At 42.8% G+C, this 26,710-nt stretch overlaps 1 protein-coding gene across 3 annotated transcripts in view; it reads right to left on the minus strand.

Moving 5' to 3' along the window:
* The window catches only part of ZDHHC15 (zDHHC palmitoyltransferase 15), a 68,595-nt gene that overhangs the window by 36,084 nt on the left and 5,801 nt on the right, over positions 1-26,710 (minus strand). For all 3 annotated transcript variants that reach the window (XM_072626475.1, XM_072626476.1, XM_072626473.1), the window contains exons 2-5: positions 21,333-21,359; positions 7,408-7,502; positions 3,715-3,835; positions 1,265-1,334 (exon numbers count right to left, since the gene is read on the minus strand). In XM_072626475.1, coding sequence (XP_072482576.1) covers positions 1,265-1,334; positions 3,715-3,835; positions 7,408-7,502; positions 21,333-21,359 — 313 coding nt within the window. The remainder of the gene's footprint in view (positions 1-1,264; positions 1,335-3,714; positions 3,836-7,407; positions 7,503-21,332; positions 21,360-26,710) is intronic.

Raw genomic sequence — 26,710 nt, forward strand, 5'->3', positions numbered from 1 at the left:
CTAATAAGAAAACATTTCTTTGCAAAACATTGCAAACATTAGCTATTGTTCTCATCACTAGAAAACACAGTGAATGCTGGGCTTGGAGTCAGGAAGACCTTGCATCAGTTTTTGCCTCCAATACTTAATGACTGTGTGACAGATAGCGAGCAAGGCATGTCCCCTCTATATGCCTTTGGCAACTTTTCTACTGCATCACAGGCAGATCTGTGTTGGTGGAAGGAGGTGCTGAAGAGGGAGTTTCTCATACTGACAAAACCAAGGCTCCCCAATGTGTTGACATATTATTAATACCGTTACAGCAGAGGGGTGATTCGGTAGCTGGGCTATGCTATGTGAGGCATCATTTGGAGGAGGAGAGAGACACTGCTGCATCCGCCCTGTCCCAGAGTTCCATTCCTGAGACACTGCCCACACCTCTTCCCCCAACACACACCCCGTACACTACCCCGCAGTGAGTCCTTAGCTCTTTCAAGGATGTGATTCAAGGACGTGATCGATGATGTCATGGGATCAAGCTGACAACAAATAACTGGCCTTGAAACAGTCTTTTGAAGGGGCTAGAGGCTTCAAAACTAAAACAAGCAAGTCAAGGCCTAGGGCAGTTTTCTTCCTTCCATCTCACTGTGCTTCTTGTACATTCTGTCTTCTTGCTGCTCCATCTTTTTCTCTGTCATTCTCTTTGTCCCTGCTGCCACACTATCCATACCTCCCCTTTCCAAGTAAATAGCACAGACAAAGCCTGGGACAATCCTAAAGGGTTTCATAGGTGAAGAGAATATGGACAAAGGAACTCACCCAGGGAAAACAAGGGCTTGAAAAGACATGCACTTAGAATTCTCTTTGCTCTTGCCCCCCCCCCCACATCCCCTTTCCCTTCCCACCCCACTGGGGCCCTGTTTGTCTTTTCTGTTCTAACCTTTGTTGTGTCATGGACCCCTCTGGCAGTCCAGGGAAGCCCATGGCCCCCTCCTGAGAATGATGTTTTTAAATTCATAAAATCATATAAAAAACCATAGGATTACAAAGGAAATTGATAGCCTTAAAATATAGCTACCAAAATATGAAAATGCAATAAGTTCATAGCCCCCAGGTTAAGAACCCCTGGTCTGAAGCATCGACTTAATGAGAGCATTTTTAGCTTGGACATCTCTGATTCAAGGGAGATGCCCTGGCATGGTCACATGTAAAGACCAGTCTTCTTGTTGCCAAGGCAACTAGCAGCAGGCAAGCTTAGCACTCAGGAAATATTCTTGTCACTTACATGGCACAGACAGAGCAGTGGTGGCAGCGATCAGGCTTGATCAGATGGCACCGGTCACAGAATCGTACAGCTATGAGAAACATGAGGTAATTAGCAAGGGTCCAAATTCACTTCCAGGCCCACATATCTTATTATCCCAGATAGATGGTTACTTTAAAAATGTTTCAGCCAAGTGTCACTTAGATCGTTGAAAGTTAGCAAACCAAAGGCAGATCAGACAAGTATAACATGGTGAATGTGAATATGTGAATGTGTATGTGCGTGTGTATGTGTGTGTGTGTGTGTGTGTGTGTGTGTATGGATAGCACACTTGCATGTGTAAAAGTCTTTGAAGACTCCCGCACCAGGCAAGCTATTCTCCAGATAGATGAGCATAAGGAACCAGGAACTAGATCCAGGAACCCCTTTAGTTTAAAACAAGCTCTACTGTGCCCTTTGACCCAGAGATTCTGGTGTGGGGCATGTACTACCAAGGAGGTCATTGGCAAAAAAAGAAAGGCTCCATATACACCAAAATCTTCATTGTGAAACAAACTGTGGTACATGAATGTAATAGAATATGTTGTTCATTGTAAGAAATGATAAACATGATGAATTCAGAGGACAATGGGAAAAACTCTATGAACTGATACAAAGTGACATAAGCAGAGCTGGGAGAACGATATGTACAATTACTGTAACAATGCAAAGGGAAAGAACGATAACCACAAGCCAATCAAAACTGAATGTTGTGAAATGAAAAAGAACTAACTTGGCTCCAAAGCAGGAAGCAGAGATGAGGATGGGGTGAGTAGGGGGAAGAGGTCTCAGTGGGGAACACTGCAGAAAATGGCGGATTTTTTCAACTTTTTGAGTGGTTTTGCTAATTTTTTAAAACTTTCTATTATACAAGACGGCTCCCTAGAAAGGGGAAGGGAGGGATACAAGGGAACATCGAGGTGATGTAAAAACCAAAGATATCAATAAAATCTATGAAAAACAACCAAGCCTGCTGCCAATGGCTTTACTAGCCTAGGGCAATTTACTTAGACTTCTTTCACCCCAGTTTCTTCTTTGTGAAAATAAAGATTAATAATTTACTTCTGGAGCTCTAGGGGCTGAATTGTAATTAGGTAAAGATCAGAAACTATTCTGCAAAGAGGGATTGTTAAAGGACAGCATGGGTCTTGTGACTGTTATCATATGTGCTAAGGAGGGAATCCTGAGGAAAGAAAACTGGGTTTGGGGTTCAAGCATCTACATTCAAATCCCAGACATGACATATATTCCCAGTATGACCTTGGGCAAGTCACAACCTTTTCCTTTCTGTGAAATGAGGAGGTGGGATTCTGAGACCTATAAGGTCTCTTCTAGCTCTGGATCTTGGATTCTATGATTTTACAGGATGGTAGAGACAGGCCTCTGGTAAAGCCCTTATTCTGGTTACCTGAAGGTCTTCAAAGGCAAGCCAGTGGGGCACAAGCTCTGTAAGGGCCTTCCAGGCTGCAAAGGTCTAGCCCAGTGATGGTGTAGCTTAGCATAGCTCAAAGGGACTCCTCACGAGAAGATTGGTCAGCTGAGAGTGAAGTTTTTGGCCCGAGCAACTTATGAAATTTGCCTAATAAAGCCAAGAAGGATTATAATCTACCTTGGTAGAGGAGAGCACACATAATGAGGAAATGAGGCATCTAGGAAGGTACTGTATGTGGCGCAAACAGTAAACACTAAGATCCTCAGATCTTCTTTACTTGATCTGTTGCTTAACTATGTGTCTCATCCTGTTATTATATAGTCAGTTCTTATGGTTGATTTTTTTTAAAATTCTAGCCCCATTATTAATGATTGGAAAAACTGTAAACCCAAAAGGGAGTTTTAACATAGTGGAGTTACTGTATGTAGTAGGAATGCATTAGATGAGACTCCAAGAGAGAATGCACATATTTTCCTTTGCTCTTCACTAGGACTCAACACATGGCAGATTGCTAGTTTGATGAAGACTTTGCTGGGAGGGCCTAGTGAAGTTTACCCCCAACTAACCAGAATATATAGAGTGGCACACGATATTTGATTTGTTCTGAAAACCAAGCAGTCATCACAAAAGTCAACATGATATGTATTGAACAAGACTCCCCTTCCCCTCCTCCAAATAAATCTACTCTTAGTTTGTACTGCCTACAGTGTTCTAGCATGGCATACTGGTTTCAAGGATTGATGCTGAGTAGGATGTCCTCCTTGCCCCTTGTTCTGGATTGACTACAGTGGGATCAGCTGGGTATGCAAGGATCTCAGCTATACTGGTTCTGGGGCAAATGGGCAGATGAGGAATATCAGAAACCAAAAGAAGGACTCCATGATGCTTGCTGGAAAGCCCCAGGGCAAGGGGCTGGGTGGTTTTCTGGTTTGCCCCCCCTAACATTTCTAAGCCCACTCTCATTTTGACCTTCCTTTCTTCACCCTCCCCTGGAGCCCACCTCCATTCCCAGTCCTGGTATACACCGGCAACTTCTTGGCTATGTCAAGGAGCATTTGCTTCTGAACCTCAGGCCTTTCTTCATTTTCATAGCGTTCCTTGTCACCATAGGACATGAAGAACTAAAAACAAAAGGAACACAAACACACATCCACTTAGTCCAAGGCACAGAGAAAAGCTTTTGAAAATCCCATCCATAAGCAAATACCAATTACCTGTCACGGCTTCAAATCTGACTTGAGAGCTTTTTTATGTGCAATTAACAAGGAAATGGTTTCTGACCAATTATCCTGATTGCAGGATAAATGAGTCACTGATGGTTTTTAAAAAGAGATAAATAATGGTTGTTCCAGGCTCATCCTATTGGTTGATATCTTACAAGTGAAGGCTGAAGTACAAAATAAGAACTGGTCAGTATGAAAGAAAAGGACCAAAGAGTTCGGATGCCATTTGCAAAGCTAATTAAGTGCTGGGATGCGCTGCTCAGAAAGCTGTAAACACCTTGAGTTGGGCACAAAATGGGAACAGGCGGCACTGGGCTTCCCCCCCACCTTTCACTCTTAAACCTTTTTTTCTTGTTTGTTTTTAATAAAGCTATTTGCTCAGCCAACCATTAGCCTAGTGAAATTGGGTTACAAAGTCTATCACTTCAATGCATGCCAGCTGGCTACGATCCAGAACCTTATTGATGGCTACCGTGCTTGGCTAGTCGGTGGCAAAGACACCTCCTGGGGGAGACTTTGGAAAGTCTTCATGAGGCTGGAGGGGGACTCTTCTTCATGCCCTACTTTGGTGCAACCTTATAAAAAGCAAGCTCTTCTTAAGACTTTAGCAATACTGTATTTCTGGTTTAGAGTCTGACATTGTACGTTCTCAGTTTTAAAAGAAACATGACCCTAAATTTCATAAGAAATATACAATGACAAGTGGTTACTAAATTCTGCTCCTTGAGGGAACAAAAATCTTTGTTTGCCACTGTTGTTCAAAGGGGATGTCATTAATAAATGTAAACTCCCCTTTGGGTTTATAGCTCTTCTAACCATTAAAAATGGAGTTAGAATTTTTAAAAAATCAACCACAACAACTGAATATACAGTGACAGGGTGCGAAATATTGTCAGGCAATGGATCAAGTGAAAAAAGATCTGAGGGTCTTAGTGTTTAAATGGTATCAACTGTTCTTCAAAAACTCTAGCTCAACCTGGGCTGCCCTAATGAAGATGTACAACATCCAGAATTTGGGAAATGAGAAGCCTGCTGTACTCTGTTCTGGTCAAGCTGCTGCTAGAATATCGTATTCCATTTTGAGTAGCATATTTTAGGAAAGAAATTAGCAAACTGGATCAAAGCCAGGGAGGGTGACCAGGATGGTGATAGGATTTGAAGTCATGCCATACAAAAACTGACTGTAGGAACTGGGAATGCCTAGCTTAGACTAGAGAAGACTTAAGAGGCCCATGATGGCTATACTGAAATATTTCATGGATGATCACATGGAGGAAGAATTAAGAATTGTCTTGTTTAATCCTACAGACAAGACTATGGACAATGGATGAACTAGAGGCAAATCTTGACCACATAAGAATGAAAGAAAAATAACCCTTCTTAATAATCAGAGCTGTCCAAAAGTAGAATGTGCTACGTTGGACGGGGTTGAGACGTCTATCACTAGAAATATACAAAAAGAAAAAAGCTCTACATATGAAAAATCACATTTTTTTTAATTACAAAGAGGTTCCATAAAAATGAAAAATACATGAAGCAGATAGAAAAAGTTGGCTGACTAAGCTAGTTTACTTTGTTGTCCTGGGAGAATGAAGGATAAAAATGGCAGAATGTAAACATTAAGTAAGTTTCAAAGACCCCTCTTGTTCCTGGTAATCGAGGAAATGTAACCAAGGGTATGACCAAGGCATGAGAAGTCACTGTATTCATGGCAGGCCATGCCAGAGGAGCATCCTGTGTATGATCTGCAGGTTTGGTGCTTTGGAGCCGAGGTGGGATTCTGCTTGTTTGGAAGAATGCTAGGCACTTTGTGGGCACTGGGAATCACAGGGTAGGTTACAACTGGACTTCAAAAAATCATTTTGCTTAGTCCTTCTTTGACAGAAGAGGAAACTGAGGGCTGAGGGGGAAGGGGAAGGGGCTTGTCCAAGGTTATAAAGTGACAGAGGTTAAACAAGGCCAATAAAAAACAAGGGAACCAAAATGAGAGAGAAGATCCAGAGAGCACAGCCAAGACCAGGTGCTAGACAGTGAGTCAGTCAATGCATTTGGGGGCCAGACTCTTAGTACTCTACCGCACTGTGTTTGGTGCAGGAGGAATGAAAGCTTCACTGTTGTTAAAGAGTCCCCAAGGAGTTTTCCTTCCCTCTTTACTAATCCAAAGAAAGATACAGGACTTTAATGGCAGATATCTGCAGAAAACACTATTCTCTCCCAAGCACTCCCAATCTCTGCCTGGATGGTGTGGGCAGAGCAGAGATTAAGTCAGGAATCTTTAGGGCCTCTTCTTCATACTTATTTGGTGGGGGGACTGGGGGTGCGCATGCACATGAACCTTCCTGCCACGGTCACATATTCTCCCAAAGGAGGGAGAAAAGGCTTCCTCTTGGAAGCTGTGTAGGGGCTCTCTGAGGTGGCTTTTCATAGGCCACAGATGGAACTTTCTTTGGCTCCAGGAATCAGCAAGTTTTCATGGACTTAGAGCTGAATGGTTTCAGATGATTGGGTTTTAACTGGATAGCTGAAAAGGCTGTGTAGAAAAGAAGAACAGACATATAGTCTGTTCTTAGACTCATTCTAGAAAAGAATGCTATGCTGGGAGGTCTGAGGAGGTCTTTACTGGAGAATATCCTCTTACTGCCAATACAGGCTTCCTTTTGCACACGGCCAAGCTCTCTTTGGCAGTCTGCTTTGTCTGCCCACCTCTACTTGCCTTTGAAAGATTCTGGCACCCTTCTTGTTATGGCCCAGAAAGAGAAAAGTCTTTTGGCATCCAACAAGCAGTCTATGCTCTAGCCATCCCTCCTCTTGATGTGTTACCCCCCCATCCCCCACCAATCAAATCTGGAAACATCTATGCTTAGGACCTTCTGAACTAGAAACTTCCCCTCTCCTAGCTGGCCCTTTGTACCTCAGGAATGAGGGAAGCAAAGTACATTCCCTATAAAATATGGTGGTTACCTGACCCTAGAGATGCCCTGACACAGAGTGAAGATGAACTCTCAAGTAATCATGGGGAAAATGTTCCCAGTCTACAAAGTCTGTGTGAGCTTGCTATAGGAGGCGCAGAGTCCTGGGAGGTGATCTCTCACAAGGTCAGCAAGCCCTCTTCTTGCCTCAGCGCCCAGCACCCCCTGGGGGCAGCCCTGCTTATACCTCTCCCTGGGCTGCTCTGGAGATATTGGTCCCAGGTTCAGAGGGTTAGGCTGACCTAGTTTGGAGGTGTCAGCCACTGCTCTAGAGAGAGAGAGTGTGTGTGTGTGTGTGTGTGTGGAGGGAGGGGGACACTGTAGTACCCTTCCGTTGCTACCTCTGTCATTCCCCTTGGGTTTCTTTGACTATGTCAGCCATATGACCTGCCCTTGAACATACCAAATAAAAGGACCTAAGGCTTCCAACTCTGATTGGCCTGGCCCATTCTTCTTCAAAGCCCCTGCAGTCCCAGTCTCCCACCTTCCCCCTCCACTTACCTTCTGGTGTGGCTGATGTGGGAGAGTGAAGATGGATTTCCAGTAGGTCCAGATGAAGAAAACGAAGAGGGCATGGTACACTGTGAGGTAGATGACTGAAACAAAAAACACATCAATGCCCACTCTCTGGGCCTCTAATTCTCATGGTTCCAAGAAGAATTTTATTTACTCACAAGCTTTCTTCACTTTTTACCTTGTTTAAAAAAACTCAGCCCTTCCATTTCCAGGTCCAGCAGCCAACCACATCCCACTTCCCTGCTCTGTGGTGGGATTCTACTCTCTTTACAAAACAATGCCTAAGATATTGGGCTGCTCCAATCCTCTCAGTTTAGAAGTGAAAAAACAGAGACTCACTAGAAGGGAGATGACTAGCCCTGGGTCATTTGGGCAGGTGGTCAACATGAGAGCCAGCATTTGAACCCACATCCTGTGCTCGCAAATCCAATGTTTTTGCCCCACTACACAACAATGCCTTGACTTGACGTCAGTTCAGTCGGGAGAAGTGGTCGTCAATGCTCCCACACTAGCAACAGAAGCATGGCCATACTTTCCCATGCCTACAAACAATGATCATTCTCTTCTCCACTGGAGACTTCACACTGTTGCCCAAGTGACAAGTAACCTCATGGATGGCTCATCAGGTCACTCCTTCATTCCAGTCTTCAAAGACTCTCTACTGCCTACCCAACGAAAGAAGAGTTCCTGATCCTTGCTGGACACTTGTCCAACCCCAGGCAAAAGGCTCACTCCTTTGTACACTGCCTGACTGCTCCTCTGTGAGGTCGTCACTCTCCTTGATGTACATACTATATCACCCTATTTTAGGTCACAGGTTCTTGGTCTATGGCATGCCCAGTAGTGAGCCTGGGGCTTTATTTCATACAGTAGGTGTTTAATAAATGTTTGTTGAGTTGAATTTGTCTAAATCAAACAGAAGTACAAGAAATCAACAACAAAACCAGCATTTGAACTTGGGGTTTCCTGGTCATGTGCAATGAGGTTATGATCATGGGTTCAAGTGGCTGACTGGAGGGTCCTCAACCCTCCAAGGGTGCACTGCTTGCCCAAGGGTTCCTTCCCAACTGTAGCTGCTGAGCAGCCAGAGGCTCCCTAATATTTGCCCATCCCTCTTTCAGGCCCTTTTTATGTAACACAGACATTGCTGCATGGTTAATTCTTTGGCATCTGGAATGGTCTTGTATGAGGCAAGAGTTGTGGAGAGTTTCTTTTTAAGTGAGATGCTCTGGTGGGGTTTCAGCTAAGACAGAAATCAAACATCTCGCAAACTGCTGCTGCCACTACTCACAGACAGCAGAAGAAAACAGGCTGGTATCCTCTATGGGCAAGCAGATCCAGCAGAGTTTTTTGCTTCTGGGATACTGCTCCTCAGCCATGGGGCATCAGAAGATTGCCACATCAAAGCCAGAGAGAGCCCTTCCAAGTGCTGCTTTTTTTTTGCAGGTAGGGGAAAGGGGCAGGAAGCAACCACTACCTAGGAAACCTGACCAAGGACACTATACTGATGCCCCTTCCCCAAGCCCTAGGCTGAATTTTGTTACTTGGGTACCATGTGCACATGCCAAGGTGGTACTAGTAACAACTTGAAGATTGGGGTTGAACTAAATGCCTCTTCATAAGTATCTTGGACCTAACAATTAAGGGGGCTTGTTCTTTTTTAAAATAATATTTTGTTTTTTTCCAGTTACATGTAAAAATAACTTTAACATTGATTTTCAAAAAATTTTGAGTTCTAAATTCTCTCCCTACCTCCCCTCGCCCCTCATTGACAAGGTAAGCAATTTCATATAGGCTATACATGTGTAGTCATGCAAACCATATTTTCATATTAGTCATGGTGTGAAAGAAAACACAGAACAAAACAAACCCCTCACACTAAAAAATAAAGACTCCATCAGTTCTTTCTCTGGAGATGGATATCATTTTTCATCATGAGTCCTTTGGAATTATCTTGGATCTTTGTATTGCTAAGAATAGCTAAGTCATTCCCAGCTGACCATCGTACAATCCTGTTGTTACTGTGTACAATGTTCTCCAGGTTCTGCTCACTTCACTTTGCATCAGTTCATGCAGTTCTTTCCAGGTTTTTCTGAAATCTGCCTGCTCATCATTTCTTATAGCACAATATTATTCCATCACAATTATATTACTACAACTTGTTCAACCATTCCCCAATTGATGGGTATCTTCTCAATTTCCAATTCTTTGCCACAACAAAAAGACCTGCTAAAAATATTTTTGCACATATAAGCCCATTTTCTTTTTCTTTTTCTAAAAAAAATCTCTTTGGAATACAGACCTAGTAGTGGCATTGCTGGGTCAAAGGGTACACACAGATTTATAACCCTTTGGGCATATTCAGAGTTGCTCTCCAGAATGGTTGGATCATTTCACAATTCCACCAACAGTTCATTAGTGTTCCAATTTTCCCACGTCCCTTTCAACATTTATCATTTTCCTTTTCTGTTAGGCATGAGGTGGTACTTCGGAGTTGTTTTAATTTCCATTTCTCTAATCAATAGCGATTTAGAGCATTTTTATATGACTATAGATGTCTTTGATTTCTTCATCTGAAAACTGTCTCTTCATATTCTTTGACCATTTATTAACTGGGAATTATTTGTATTCTTCTGACTCAGTTCTCTATACATCTGAGAAATAAGGCCTTTATTGGGGACACTTACTGTGAAAACTTTCCCCATGCTTTCTGCTTTCCTTCTAATCTTGGCTGCATCAGTTTTGTTTGTGGGAAAACTATTACATTTTAATATAATCAAAAGCATCCATTTTATACCCTGTCATACTGTTTATCCTTCGTTGGGTCATAAATTCTTCTCTTATCCATAGACCTGACAGGTAAACTATTGCACGCTCTCCTACTTTACTTATGGTATCACCTTTTATGTCTAAATCATGTACTTATTTTGACCTTATCTTGGCATATGGACTGAGATGCTGGCCTTTACCTAGTTTCTGCCAAACTATTTTTCAGTTTTCCTAGAAGTTTTTGTCAAATAGTGAATTATTATCCCAAAAGCTTGGATCTTGAGTTTGCCAAATCATAGACTACTACGGTCATTTACGACTATGTATTGTGTACCTAATCTATTCCACTGATCCACCATTCTATTTCTCAGCCAGCACCAAATTGTTCTGACAATCATGGCTTTATAATACAGTTTGAGATCTGGCATTGCTAGTCTACTTTCCTTCACACTAAAAAAATAATTTCTTTGATATTTTTGACCTGTTGTTCTTCCAGATGAATTTTGTTATTATATTTCTAGCTCTGTAAAATAGTTTTTGGTAGTCTGATTTGCAGAGCACTGAATAAATAAATTAATTTAGGTAGAACTGTCATTTTTATTATGTTCAGCCTACCTATCAGCAGTTAATATTTTTCCAATTGTTTAGATCTGACTTTGCGTGAAAAGTATTTTGTAATTATGTTCGTATAGCTCCTGGGTTAGTCTTGGCAGGTAGACTCCCAAGTATTTTTATACTGTCTACAGTTATATTAAATGGAATTTCTCGTTCTGGACTTTGTGGATAAAATGCTGATGATGGGGGCTTGCTCTTAAAATATAGTTTTGCAGTTTGGCAGAAACTAGGTATAGATTAACATCTTGGTCTGTATATCAAGATAAGGTCAAAGTGGGTATATGATTTAGACATAAAGAATGATACCATATGCAAATTAGAGGAGCATGGAATAGTTTACCTGTCAAATCTATGGATAAGGGAAGAATTTATGACCAAACAAGACATAGACAGTATGACAGGATATAAAATGGATGATTTTGATTACACTAAATTAAAAAGGTTTTGCACAACCAAACCAATGTAGCCAAGATTAGAAGGAAAGCAGGAAATTGGGGAAAATGTTTTTACAGCAAGTTTCTCTGATAAAGGCCTCATTTCTCAAATATATAGAGAACTGAGTCAAATTTATAAGAATACAAGTCATTCTTCAATTGATATATGGTCAAAGGATATGAACAGGCAATTTTCGAATGAAGAAATCAAAGCTATCTATAGTCATATGAAAAAATGCTCTAAATCACTATTGATTAGAGAAATGGAAATTAAAACTCTGAGGTACCGCCTCACACATATCAGATTGGCTATGACAAAAAAAGGAAATTGACAAATGTTGGAGGGGATGTGGGAAAATTGGGACATTAATGTACTCTTAGCGTAGTGACCCAACCATTCTGGAGAATTTAGAACTATGACCAAAGGGCTATAAACTTGTACATAGCTTTTGACCCAGCAATACTACTAGTAGGTCTGTATTCCAAAGAGATCCAAAAAATGGGAAAAGGACCTATTTGTATAAAAAACATTTCTAGCAGGTCTTTTTGCGGTGGTAAGGAATTGGAAATTCAGGGGATGCCCATCAACTGGGGAAGGACTGAACAAGTTGTGGTATATGATTGTGATAGAATACTACTGTGTTATGAGAAATGATGAGCAGGATGGTTTCAGAAATACCTGGAAAGACTCACATGAATTGATGTGAAGTGAAGTGAACAGAATCTGGAGAACACTGTACACAGTAATAGCAATACTGTACAAGGATCAACTGTAAATGACTTAGCTATTCCCAGTAATACAAAGATCTAAAACAATTCTGTTGGTGCCGCGCGGCCAAGGCAGGGCTGGCCTCGGCTCCGCGTCCGCAGTGCGACGGGACCTTTTGCCAGAGGTTTTCAGGTCCCTCTGGAACAGAAATCTCATCTGCTCCATTGTTCTGTGGCTTCTGATGCTCCAGAATTTGTTGGGAGTTCTTTTTTACAAATATTTTATGGGCTGTGGGTTCGGAGCTAGCGTATGTGTGTCTTTCTACTCCGCCATCTTGGCGATCTAAAACAATTCTGAAGGACTTATAATGAAAAATGCTATCCACCTCCAGAGAAAGAACCAATGGATTTTGAATGCAGATTGAAACATACTATTTTTTTACATTCATTATTTTCTTTGGTTTTTTTGTCTATGTTTTCTTTCACAAAGTGACTCATATGAAAATATGTTTTGCATGACTGCACACGTATAACCTATATCAAATTGCTTGCTGTCTCAGAGAGGAAGAGGGAGAGAATTTGAAACTCAAAATTAAAAAAGAGACTGTTAATAATTGGTTTTACATGTAATTGGAAGAAATAAGCTATTTAAAAACCAGTTAAGAGGTAGCTTGGTCCTCATCATGGGCCTTGGGGAACATGAGATGGTGATGGGTGTGAGTGAGCTGCAAAAGGGGCACATAGCTAGACGAATGGCATGGGGGGCAGCCCCCAGCCGTGAAGAACCAACAGGCTCTTTCCTGGCTCCAGTGAAGAGGGAGAAAGGTAGCCATTAATGCCACTGCACTCGAGTCAGCCCTGTTCAGTTAGAGGTTCCATTCAAAGGCTGTTATTGTGGAAATTCTATTACAAGTCCCTTTGCTTTAAAAGCTATTGCTGGAAACTGTGCTTAGTTGAAAAAAAAAAAGCCCACTATTTTCTGTAGCATCTTTTGTATAAACTGATGCCTAAAAGCTTTGGAAGGGGATTGGGAGGGGGGGCAAGCATGCTTTGTAATCACTCTTTCCCATGTGAATAGGCGGAGAAGCTGCAGTTTCAGTAAATGGGAACCAAACTCTGAGCACACTTAGCTCACAAACTTCTGAGCACAGGACAGTTCTGAGATTGGTTCGCTCATCCACTGGGGGGCTAATTTATGAGCCCTCCAAGCATTACTTACTCTTGTGGCAACACTCTGCAACCTCCTCTTTTGTGGAGGTCTGCCTGACCTCCACTTTCGATGAGTACACTTTCTATTTCTCTAAGAGCTGCTTTTTCCCTTCCCTTCTCTTAGCTGGCAGGCTTGTGAGAGGAGAATGGAGACCACCTCCTGCCAAAGGTGGCTCCCTCTGGGCAGGAGAGGACTGCCATAGTGGGTCAGCCCTGTGAGTCATCCGCTCGGAGTGAGGAGGTTGGACATCCTGACATTTACCTCAAATGTTAGGTACATACCTCGAAATAACCGAGTCGGCCTTCAGAAGCCATTATGTGAGTTGTGCAAATTTACACACATCCTTTTAAAACTCCTTATTCCTTCAGCATGTAGCACCCCTTGGGGTAATGAGTTCCACAGGTCTGCGCTTTGCTGTGTAATGCAAGCACTTACTATTTATTCTTTAGCCTAAACTTTTCCCTTTCAAGCAGGCGCTGAGCAGTGTCCTCCTGGTCCTAACGTAATGTGTTTGGTGAGGTAAATAAGCTATTCTGTTTGGAAGCTTATCATCTTTAGGCAAGTTTCCACCCACGGTCTCCATCTTTTCTTTCTCAGGTTCTTATGTGGAGAGGACAGGAGTGCTAGACATAATCTGAAATTCATAGCTATGGGGCAACTAGGTGGCATTGCAGAGGCTAGAGCACTGGCCCTGGAGTCAGGAAGACCTGAGTTCAAATCCAGCCTCAGACACTTACTAGGTGTGCAATCCTAGGCAAGTCACTTTACCTATTTGCCTCAGTTTCCTCATCTATAAAATGGGAATAATAATAGCACCTACCTCTCAGGGTATGAGATAATAAATGAGATAATAACTGTAAAACATGTAGCACAGTGCCTGGCACACAGCAAGAGCGAGATAAATGTTAACTGTTATCATTATTATCGTGCTTATAGGAGACAAAATCTAAGAAAGGAGTCAGCGATGAAACCCACGGCCTCAGATCTCTGGATACAAATGTGTAGAGTCTCAGAACAAGCCAGGTAAACTAGAGCTCCAATGGAGAGGAAGACTGATGAAGAACATCTGAATGGAGATCCATGGAGGCAGAAGCAGGGGTGTACTACAGGCATGCAGGACAAAGGAAAGAATGGATGAAGAGCTTGGGAAACATGAGGGACTTCAGTTATCTGGACACTGGCTGGATCTATCTCTGCCAGAATTATATTGGCTAATAATTTCTTGACTGTCTTTAAACAACAATCAGATCCTATACTGGATCTGATTTCACCAACAAGCAAGAGCTGCTTACTGAGGGGAAATGATGGGCAATTTGAGGGGAAGTGGCAGGAAAGAGGAGAGATTCCAAGAATACTTTGCCATATGGCATATACCCTAGATTTTCAGACAGAAGATTTCAGAGAGTTCATAGAGAAGCTTTAAAGTCAGCCAATGACCCCCAAGGCACCTCACTGGAGAACGCCCGTCAAAAATGATTATGATTTGGGTTTGTCCAGTTAGCTAGTCTTGAATCCACCTAATTGTAAGAATATTTATCCCACATGTCTTCATAATTTCCACCTGAATATCTAAGAAAGTTTCTAATGTTTTCCTGAAGTCTGAGTAAACTATATCTATCGTATTTCCCTCACCTGCTACTGAAAAAGGAAACTAAGCTAGTTTGACATGATCTGTCCTTGATGAAACTAGCCTAGATCTTTGGGATTATCACTTCCTTTTTCACTAACCATCTTTCATAAGACGTTCCAGAATCTTGCCAGGACTCAGAGTAAAGATCCTTCAAATTACATTCTCTTGTCAAGATTGGGGTGTTTGCTCTTCTCAATCCTATGGCAGCTCTCTTGTTCTCCAAGATCTTTTGAAGATCATGGAAAGTGGCTCAGCAAGCCCACATGACAGCTTAGTACCTGAGAACATAGTGTACCCCAGGTTGGGCGAGTTTAAGTGGCGGAGGGCAGCAAGGTGATCTCTTACAGTGTCCTTATTTATCCTGGGGTATCAACTCCCTATTAGTCATTAGCTGCCAAATGGTGCTTTCCAATCTTTGGAAGAGAAAAACCAAACAAAATAAGGACCGAGTGGTTTTGACTGTCCTCATTCATTTGCATCCATCTTAGGCCCTAGACAGCTCCCTTCTTGCTTCCTCATTAGAACTGTTTCTCTTTGTGTCTTCAGAATTTCATCCTTCAGAGTTGTCCCATCCCTCATGGGCTAACTTCCCTTAAAGAATTTTAATCCATGGGAGTCCATCTATCTATCCTTTCTCTGAACCCTGTAATATGCTCCATTGAATTCTAGATGTCCACCAGTCAATTCCCATCTTTCCTTTCCTTCTGTGGCACAAATTCTAAGATGGAGAATCACTTCTCCTCAATGTTCCCATCATTTTCACCCCAGCTACCAGTTCCTTTTTATGGTAAGAATCAGACACAGAATGGAATCTCCTCTATGTTTCAAAAGATGAAATTACTAAGGCATGAAATTATTAGCTGCTTCACTTTGGGCAAAAGTAGAAAGCTCCAGTAGATGTCTGGAGAAATTGAGTCTTCCATCACTATTATATCTCATCTTCTCAAACTCTTTATCTATTTCCTCTTTCTGTCAGAAGTATCATACTCCAGCCTGCTGGCCACATGTGGCCAGCAAAATTCCCAACATGGCAGGGGTGAAATGTTTAACAAAATAAATAAAAATACAATACAACATAAATAATGTTCATTTGTGGTTTTCTAAATCAATAAGTGGACTGGGATCTGCTATCACTGGTCTAGAGTATACTCCAAAGCCAATATAGTAAAAGAATAAATCTTTCTGCCATTGCACTTGCCACCAGACTTCTCTCCTATGGTTCTTGGGATTTCTCATGAGTATAGCTTCTTAAAATATAATGCTGCTCTAGCTCCCATCCCTTTTATGTATCCCATTTCTTTTTAACCATTTTCTACATTTAACGTTTCACTTCTTCATTTTGCTTTCACACTGCATTCATTTCTCAATGTCCCTTCCCTTCTCCTAAGACTTTCTTTGCAAAAGGATTAGAACCCACCGGCACATTCATGGGGTCTGACAGATGACATAACGTTCCACGCCTGTGGTCTCCCACCTTTACACAGAGAGGGAAGAGGTACATTTCCCACATCTTTTCTATATCCCTACTGGGTTTTTTTAAAGTTACCCTTTCATAGGCATATTCCACTCACGGGCACCATCCTGCGCCATCTTAAGTCTCAGTGATGTCCAGGAAGTCCAATTTGCCTTCCCGATTTAAGAACTCTTGTTGATCTTACTTGTTCCAATATTTTACAAATTTGTGGACATTGGCTCTATTCTGGCATTTAATCTCCTGTCTACATCTGAGTGCCTCAACTGCTCTTCTTCTTTCTACGTTGTAGGGATTGTCCATGGCTTTAGGCCTGGTGCATGTGGATCAGATGGAACTGCCATCTGCCTACCAGAGTTCTAGCTAGGCACACAGTAGGTGCTCATGGAAGCCTCACTGAGAAATAGCATTGTATAGGAGAATGAACAGCACGAGCTGAAAGAATAAGGCTTTATTCCCATTTTGTTCATATCTATGTGACCTTTAAAAAGTTAATTAACCTGCCTGTGTTTCTTGTTCCCTATCTTTAAACAGAAGTCAGGAATTTGTTTGATTTTCCCCTCTGTATTGTTTCTAGGAGTCAAGCTTATTGGTAATAAAGTGTCACAGGAGGTTGCCTGGTGCCAATGCTCAGGCCTCCCCCATCATTGGGGGTGGGGGTGGGGGGTACACGTGACACAAAGGACCAGAGAACGACTGCTTTGGTCCTAGAACCACAGGGGTACACATGTTTCTTTACACCTGGCTCTCCATTGGTTTGGGACATCTTGTGCTTAGATCTTGCTTTATAGGCTCTGGAAGGAACATGATGAGGGCCATGTTAAGAGAATGTAGTTGTACCATCATGGTGGGAGATCAGTGAGAATAATAACAGCTGACATTTACATAAAGCTCACTTATAAAGTATTTAGCTGAGTCATATCATTTGTCCCCCATAATCACAGAATTGTGGACATAAAGCTGGAAGGAATATCAAAGGCTCTATGATCCAACTCCCTCATTTTACAGAGGAGGAAACTGAAGCCACTCAGAAAGGTGGAGCCAAAGCTACACAAGTAGCAAGCATCAGAGAAAGGATTTGAACCCAAATCCTCTGACTCCAAAGCCAGTGTTCTTTCCAGATAGTTCTATCCCCACTTTACATATGAAGAAAACTGAGGTTCAGGGTTAAGTAACTTGTCCAGGGTCACATAGCTAAGTAAGTGTCAACCCTGGGACTTAAAACCCAGGTCTTATGATTCTAATTTCAACATGTTTTTTTTTCTAAGCCATAGCTGCCTTCCCCCCCTCGCCCTAAAAGAAAATTATACTTTCCATTTGTCTAACATGTCAAAGTTTACAAAGAGCTTTTTCCACAGCAATCCTGCGTGGGAGATGGTGCAAATATTGTTATACCTATTTTACAAAGAAAGCAACTGAGGTTCACAGGCTTGAAGTGAGATGTCCATTCATACAGTGAGCCCAGACCTTCCCATTAGTGCCTTGAGGTCACCATCTTGCAGGCTCTGGATGCCCCTCTTCCCCACCAGTGCCAGGATGATTAGGATCGCTGTGGCCACCACCCCTAATTCTTGAGCTGCCAGAGGCATGCGTTCAAGGGTACACAGGAGGGTGTAGGGATCCTAGGCTGACAAAGGAAGGGAGGGGAAACAGGCCCTGTAATTGTCATTCTGACTCCTGACTTAATCTCTCCCTCTGGTGCAAAATGACATGCTCTCTGGGGTGCATTTTCATGCCACTGTCATCTCATCTAGGAGGTGAGTCAGAGGGCCTAGGTTTTAATCTAGGACCATGGTAAGGCCACGGAGATGACGTCTTTGGATCTCAGTGAACCTATGGACAAATTGGCGCTGTGCCTACGGGACAGCCACCTCATAAGGAATTGAGTCATTAGGGTAGAGAACTGCTTCACACTCGGAAGGCATTACAGGGACATTCTGCTTGTTAGAGGAAACAAGTATTAACATAGCACCCGAGAATGGGAAATGAACAGAGAAAATAATGAATGCCTTTTAAAGGTAGGCTGCACGACTTTGGGGACTGAGGAAAAGGTTATATGCTTGGAGACCTTTCGCTTGCTTTCATTGTGAAAGTCACGTGTTTTCTTTGTCTACCCTAAGCAAAGCTCCCCCTGGCAATAACATACATACAAAATTTGTATTCTGAGAGAGCAAAGACTTCAATGGTTCAGAGTTGGTCAGGACTCCCGTATGCAGTGGAAACTGCCCTTGCCCCCCAGCCCAATTTGCAGTCAGAGGACGTATGTTCAAATCCCAGTCCTGCCAATTACTGCCTGTGTAACTTTGGGTAAGTCACTTAACTTCTCTGGGCCTCAGTTTCCTCATCTGTATGATGGATTAGATGACCTCTAGGGTCCTTTCTGATTATAATCTTCTGACCTCAAGAAGTCATCAAGCCCATTGTTCTATCTCCGGACAAGAGCTAGGCCTAAACATTGCTGATTGATAGGTGTTGAACACTTCTTTGGGAGGAAATAAACAGCTTCCCTTGGTAAACTGTTCTGGTATCAGGAAATCCTTTGTGTTGGAGGGACAATGGGTGGGAACACAAAGAGGATTGGATCTGGCATCAGAGGATCTGGGTTCAAAGCTCAGCTCTGTTGCTTATGGTCTAAGTTACCTTGGATGAGTGACTTCCATTCGTTAGGCCTTGGTTCTCTCCTCTATATAATGAGGGGGTTAGACTGGATGATCTCTAGGGACCCACTGGCTGCAGCATTTGGTGAAGGGGCTCCAATTCCAGGGGCCAGACCCAGGGAGCTGGCCAGTGGGAATGAATATGGCAGGCAGGATGTCTTTGGAAGGCTCCAGGCTCCAAGGTGGGCCAGCTCCCTACACATCCTCACTCTCTAACACTGCCCTGCCCTGGGATGGCTCAGCTGGATTCACCCTTGGGCCCATGAGAAGAGAGAATCTAAAACAGGGTTCCTGTTGCTAATAAAGGGCTGATTCTGGAGAGCTTCACCTACATGATTTCATCTGATCCTCCCCCAAGCCTCTGAAATGACGATAATAATTGCAATAGAAACAACAGCTCCCATTTATATGGAGCTGTCAGGTTTACAAAGCGCTTTATACACATATTCCCTTTGAGTTAGGAAGGGCAAATATTATTGTAGATGAGCAAATTGAGTTTGACTTGTTCAGCAGGTAACTAGACAGAGACGAGCCGTGGACATCTCTCTGCCTCCAACCTCAGGGCTCCCTCTCCCCCGCCACATGCTCCAGGTCTCAGATTAGAGAGTCCAAGTAATCGCACCAGAGTGTTGAGGTTTGCCAAGCTCCATGACATACGTCATCTCCCTGGAGTTGTGCAGCAACCTTGGTTACTACAGGTATCTTTATCCTCATTTTACAGATGAGGAAAATGTTGCAGATGGAGGCTAAGTGACTTGCCCAGGGTCACACAGTGAATAAATTTAGTTCAAATCCTGACTCGAACATTTACTTACTGTTTGAGTCAGAATTTTAACTGTATGCCAAATCTAGCACTCAAGTCACTATAATACTAGCTACATTCTAGATCTCAGTTTCCACATCTGGAAAATGAGGCAACTAAACTGGATGACTGCTACCATTTATTGGAAGAAACTGTTTTTCTGGTTATAGAGAAGCTGGAAAAGACAGAGGGAGAAGACAGGGAAAATTTCTTTCTTAAAGGAACTATTAGGAGCTTTATCTTGCAAAAAGGATGAAGGGAATTCTTTGGAAGAGATTTTGTTATTCTGAATGAATGGAGTGGTGTGGGACTGTGCCCTCAGAAGTGAAGTCACTGGCCATTACATTGAGGATTTGTGATGACTGGATATAACTGTTCTCACAGCTAAAATATTGTAAGTCGTTATCTATGTCTTCATTTTATTAACAATTTTATTGTTGATATATTGTATATTCAGTAAATTTAATATTTATCTAATTCTAGTCGATTAAGGGATTTCATATAGAGTATTAAAAATACAGAGTAACTAGGTTTCTACAGTCTATTAAATAAAAAATATTCTATGAACTAGTGGGGGCTCTAGGTTTAATAGGTTAATTGAAAGAGATGTTGATATTTTATTGATGAGGAAATATACAATACAAATAATAATGAGGAAATATACAAATGAATGAGGAAATATACAAATGGGCTATATGTATTGGTTCTCTTGATTCTCTTGGAGTTCCGAATGATAAAATTAAATATGGTAATGAGTCAAGTTTGAGGAGCTAAAGCGAGGATTTTATGATAAACACCTGACATATATTGGATTTTGCCCCTAGGCTTGGTCAACTGCAGAAGAAAATATAGAGGAGGCAAGAATCCGGAAGCTTGGAGCTCCCAGCTCCAATTCCGGCAATGACTTGCTCTAAGACAACAGGCAAGTGGCTTTACTACTCTCTGGTTTGCTCATCTGAAAATGTGAGTAATCAGAGGCCGGGGTGTTGATTCACTCAGGAAAGTGATTTATGAGTAGGGGGTTATATAGATTAATGATTAACTAGGAAGTGATTCTCAAACACACATGGGCTACATAAAGGCATATGGCTTAGTGGTAAAGTAGTGTGAGGATCCCTAAGACATTTTTAGAAATGGAAAACTCTGATGTTGTCATGAGAGAGACAGCAGGATTTTCATCCTGTCTGCCAGTCATGGGGAGGTAGAAGAAGGGGGATGACCTGGTACTCAGAACATGTAGCCTCCTGGAAGGAAGTACTTGCTTCAGGCCTGGGGGTGGTGGTCAGCCGGTTAGAACAGTGCTGGTGGCCAGAGGGAAAGATGGGAATCTGATTTATCAGCAGACATCTCGGTGCCACCCTCTGTTGAGGCATTGGCAGCTGTCCATCTGGCACAAAGGGGGCTACTTCATGACCTCTAGAACTACCCTCCCTACCTGGGAGGTTTTTTCTCAGGTAGGGTCCTTGCCACTAATAATCTTGAGCTTTTCCTAGCTACTCAAGTATATTGTGGATAAGCTGTTCAATGTATAGGATGATTAATAGGCAATTCATACTTACATGGAAAGAGAAAGCATATATGGTCTGACCAAAGCAGTTTATAGAATCTTCTTACCTTTTTCTACTGTGTTGGCCACAGTCACTGTGAAAAGAAAGACGAAAAAAAATGAGTATTACTTAAGTAGCTCTTACCCAAATGTCCATGTCATTAGTCTACTCTTTAAGGGAGAACTGTGAACCTGCCAGTCTGCTTGGATGAGGCAGGATAAGGACCATCCACCCAGAGTCTTCCTTCCCTCTCATGATTGAGAATTCTCATTCATTCATTCATTCATTCATTCATTCAACCAACCAACTAACCAATCCTGGTATTCCATGTTTCAAACAAGCGAAAGAGGTAGTTACATGAAAAATCTGAATTGAAAGGGGGCAATGACTTGAGTCTTTCAAGGATCTGTGTTTTCCCTGGTGTGGGAACACCTTCTATTGATGCAGATCAAACATGAGGCCTACAGGCTTCATACATCTGGAGTAGAGTGTGGTAAAACAGATTAAAGTGTAATTGAGAAATGTTTAATAAATAAAAATACAGTAGAATATAGATAATGTTAATATGTGGTTTTCTAAGTCAATATGCAGCTGGTAGAGATCTTTATGTAATGGCTTCATTTCTATTTGAATCTGACACCACAGCCTTAATGGATTAATGCTGGGGATACTGTGAGAAAAACTCCTCTTCTGGTGGCCCAGTCAGTGGGAGCTGAGTCTCTGCCAGCTGAGCTGGGCTAGGCCTGAGATGATAGATTCTGTCTATCATGGGGCCCCTGGAGGGCCTAGAAGCCTTTCGGGCCCAGTTGTACCCACCAGAGCTTATGTTCTACTGTACTGATGTGGAGAACCTAGGACTGTGTGCAGGGACCAGGAGGCATGGGGTAGGATTTCCATGGGGCTACCAGGCCAATTCTCATGTGTTTATTCACATGCCTGAATGCTTCAATTCCTTTAAAAAGCAAGTTAACTGGCTCCCTGGTACACCTGAAGTCTGAACCAATTTATAGAACAACTTTTCAGGAATCTATTATATCAAGTGAAGCACACCTGTTTTGGTTCCTCAGAGCTCTATGCTGGACTACGTGCTGAGGGGCAGCCTGGTGCCCTGGATGGAGGCCTGGATACAAGTTCCATGCTGACACATCTTGACTCTCTAATGCTGGGCAAGCACCTTAAGTTTTTAGTGCTCCAAGTGGTTCTCATCAGACCACAGACTCATAAATCTAGAGCCAAGGGACCTCAGAGGACATCCAGCTCCCCCTCCCAGCTTTATTTTACAAAGGAGGAAACTAAGGATCAGGGAGGCTAACAGTCAAAAGTGGGACTTGTAAGACTACAAGTTACAGAGGAATTGTTGATGGGATGGAAGAGGGGCTTTCTACCACTACCTGTTGGGAACCAAAAACTTGACTACATGGAGAGAAGTAATCTTAACTGTGACTTGAAAAATCAGGGTGTTTTTTCCTCTAAACAATGGCCAACACTTATGGGTACTAATATCAGCAGTAAATTTCCAACAGGGAAGGGAACAGTGCTCTAGGACAGGGGTGGGGAACTGGAGGCCTTGAGGCCACATGTGTCCCTCTAGGCCCTCAAGTGCAGTCCTTTGATTGAATTTGTGAAATTTGAATTTGGTCAAAGGGCTGCACTTGAAGACCTAGAGGGCCATATATGGCTTTGAGACCACTAGTTCCTCCTCCCTGGACTAGGAGTTTCTCCTTAAGCAAGCTGCCTGGCTTCTCCTTTCCCTCATATCCAGGTCTTTCTTTTCTTTTTTAAAAGGCCCCACAAAACTTGCCAACCAAGCCATCAGCCCCCACAGCCAGCCCTGGTAATGCCCAACTTGGCAGGCCTTGGTGAAAACTGTCCTGCCTGTCTTTGGCCTCCTGCACTTCCTGCTCCTACCCGAATGGAATTACAGTTGGCTCTCCCAGTGGGAAGCAGCAAGCTTGCCAGATAATGTCTTCTCTCTTTTTCAAAGACACCTGCCTAGAGACTGACACCAGCTGCTTGATTTGGCTTCCCCCCCCAGTTAGAAAACTCTGGGTCCGGCTGCTTGAAAGAAGCCCATTGAATAATTGGACAGTGAAGGAGGGGGAGGAAGCAGGAAGCTTGGATGAGCCAGCCTGGGGCTGCACCCATTTGTCCTGGTGATTGACATCTATTCTGTTTGCTTTGAAGGGGAAAGGGAGCCCTTCAAAGTCTCCAGAAATTGGGGCTTTGTCCGAAGGAGAACTGAAGACCATGTGTCACGTCACAATGACAAGAGTTTGGGGTATTGGGCAGGGGAGTTCCCTGATCAACTTGATGAACTGAGAAGGTGGTGAGCCTTTGCTTGGGACTTTTGATTGTATTTTTCTAGGAGGATATTAACCCAGTAGGTGGTTCCTTATGGAGGATGGCTCTCAGTGATGAGGGATGAACTGGTTGGCTCAGACCAGTGTGGGAGCAGCCATCTCCCCTTGCTGCCCTAAAAAAGGAAGTTTTCAATTGCAGATTTGGGCTTTTTTCCTTCTCTGAGGATGGAGCACAGCCTGACAAAACAAGGACTGGCCCTAGGTGCTGGAATCAGGAGAATGCCACCTTTCTCCCCCTCAGGAGTCACTGACTGACTGCCTTGGGGCAGAGGCACATTGTAGCGGTCCAGCATTCCTGGACCTCTGGTTCTTATGACCCAGAGCTAATTGTTCAGTGCAGACCTCTTTAACAGCCCTGAGCATATTAGCTTTCTGGGGCAGGGTCAATCTAAACTACAGGGTGGTCTCCTCACCACAGGGTGGTGTTATGAAGCTGGGGCACTATGGAACTTTGGGGAAAGGTGGGACTCACTAGAGAGAAAGGGGAGAATTGTATTGATCGCTTAAGGGCTACTGAGTCCTTTCTGTAGTCTTTTCAGTTTCTGTGGGTTAGAATAAAGGCTGTCCTGTCCCTAACATATGTACTATTATGTTAAGTGCTTGGACAAGTTACATTTGAACTATATTCTGAAATTTCCCAGAAGCAACTCTGGGTGGTAGCAACCTTGTTTGGGGAGGGGAGAGGTAGGGAAGAAGGAGGGAAGCCTCCAAGACTGGACCCATTTTGCGGAAGCCTGGAGCTTGGGGCATATTTTCTTCTACCCAATGTCACAAAGTATTCTCCTAATAGGCAAGCACTAATTTTTCTCTTGCCTTTTTCTTTTCAATTATAGGCGTTCTGTAGCCAGAACACCTTGCCTGGTTGTCAAAGCCCTAACAGTGAAGAAAGGGACAGTCTGATACTTGGAACATGCCAGGAAAAACCTGAAGCAAAAACACTGCCTTGCAAACTCCATCCTTTGGAACTACATGTCTCTAAGAAAAAAATATTCCATCTCCAAAAGGCTGCAGTATTTCACTTGATATTTCTGCTTTCCCTCCCCCTTTTTCCTAATGCTTTTTACAGAGGGGGACAGAGGTTCAGAATATAACTCGTGCGTTACAAACGCTTTTAAAAATGAAAAAGCTCCAAGATTCATTCTAAACTTTTACAAAATGGAGTTTATCACTAGGGTATTAGCTAAATGTACACTTAAGACATGTTGTAGGTAACCCTGCAAGCAGGAAGACAGTCTGCTCTGGGGAGTTCTATAATACCCTCTCTGGGCCTTCAAGCCTCAGCTTGCTTTTAGCAATTTAGACAATTGGAGATACTTTCCAGGGGTCCTTTGCGTACTTTTCTATTAGCTATTTGCAGATTCTTTGGAGAAAATAATCTGGAAGAATAGATGCCTGTCTATTAAGACTTTTCATGAAAGAAAACATGTATTAGAGCCCAAGCATCACCTGGTGATGCCCCCCAAATGGATGTGCGTGTCTGTCCCAGATGAGCTGGAAAGGATTCTGAAGGGTTCCCAAAAGCAGAGGGGGTGATTTGGGCTCAACACAAGGAAGAACTACCTAAGTATTAGAGCTACCCAAAAGTGGAATGGGCACCCTTGGAAGGTACTAAGTCCCCCATCATTGGATATCTTCAAGTGGAAGTTTGCTGACCACTTGTACAAGGGATTCTCACTCAGGTACAGCTTGAACCTCTGAGTTCCCTTTCAACTATGAGTCTCTCCTGGAGGTCTGGGTATGGAAGACTATCTGAGGTTGGATAAAGATGACTACTAATCCTCAGAATACTCTGGGTACAAGAAGTATGTGTTCATCCTTCGTTGCCGAAGAAGACCATGCCATCAGAGAAATCATGACATGACTTGCACTTGACTTTGTTTTGAGTGAGGGAGGGCTGTGCAGGTCACCAGCCTCACTTCTCCTCCACAGCCATCTGAATCCAGTGACCAGATATTCATCAGGATGACTGGAGATGACCCAGGATGAGGCAACTGGAGTTAAGTGACTTGCCCAAGGTCACAAAGCTAGTGAGTGTCAAGTGTCTGAGGTAAGATTTGAACTCAGATTCTCCTGACTCCTGCACTGGTGCTCTATCCACTGCACTACCTAGCTGCCCCCGGTACAAGAAGTAAAAAAGGCAGCAAGGAAAATCAGAAGGCTTTGGGGATGAGGCCTGAATGGGAGAGCAACAAAACCAGGAGGCCAGTGATTCCATTATGAGACCTATAACCTAAAGAGATCAAGGAAAGAAGAAAAGGTCCTCCAGTTTACTCTAAAGCTTGTTTTGAAAATGTGAATTTGCTCCAATGAGACAGATATATTAGGGAACAATTAGAGCATCATGTGAATTTTGGAGGCCACTTTGTAATCGCTCACAGGCAGCGACCCTCTTGTCACCCACTTCTATAAGCAAACTTCAGGTGTTTTTCAAGGTAAAGGGCCATCTTTATTGTCTGTGGATCTTCTGATGCAGTAAGAGCTGTGGGTGAGAGGAGGCAGCCCAAGCAGAGCTGGAGCTGGAGCCCCCTCTTTATTGTGGTACAGCCACTGTTTATGGAGCATTTATATGTTTCCTAACCATTTAACAGGTATAACACTGTGCCACCATTTTAACCCCAATCGCGAGGTTCCTGTTTTTAATACATCACTGAGGAATTTTTTCAGTGTTGTGCCTCTAATTCCATTTCCCCCATATCCCCTTTGGTTTTCTTGGTGCGGTTTTGCACAGTGAAGGGCTTTTGGGGAATGCATAGTTGCATTATAGCAGAACTGACAAAAATATTTACGACAACTCTTTTTGTAGTGGCAAAGAAATGGACATTAAGGGGGGGGTCCCAGTAAATTGGAGAAGATCTAAACAAATTATGCTATCTAAATGTGCTATAAGAAATTGCACAGTTTTAGAGAAACCTAGGAAGATTTATATGAACTGATGCAGAATGAAGTGAGCAGAGCCAGAACAATGTAAATGATAACATCAATACCATAAGAATGAACAATTTTGAAAGACTTAAGAACTCTGATTGACATAAAGATTCCAAAGGACTGATGCTCAAGAATGGTACCCAGCACCCAAGAGAGAAAA

This window comes from Notamacropus eugenii, chromosome X, assembly GCF_028372415.1.
Source record: "Notamacropus eugenii isolate mMacEug1 chromosome X, mMacEug1.pri_v2, whole genome shotgun sequence".
In the NCBI taxonomy this organism is placed as follows: domain Eukaryota; kingdom Metazoa; phylum Chordata; class Mammalia; order Diprotodontia; family Macropodidae; genus Notamacropus; species Notamacropus eugenii.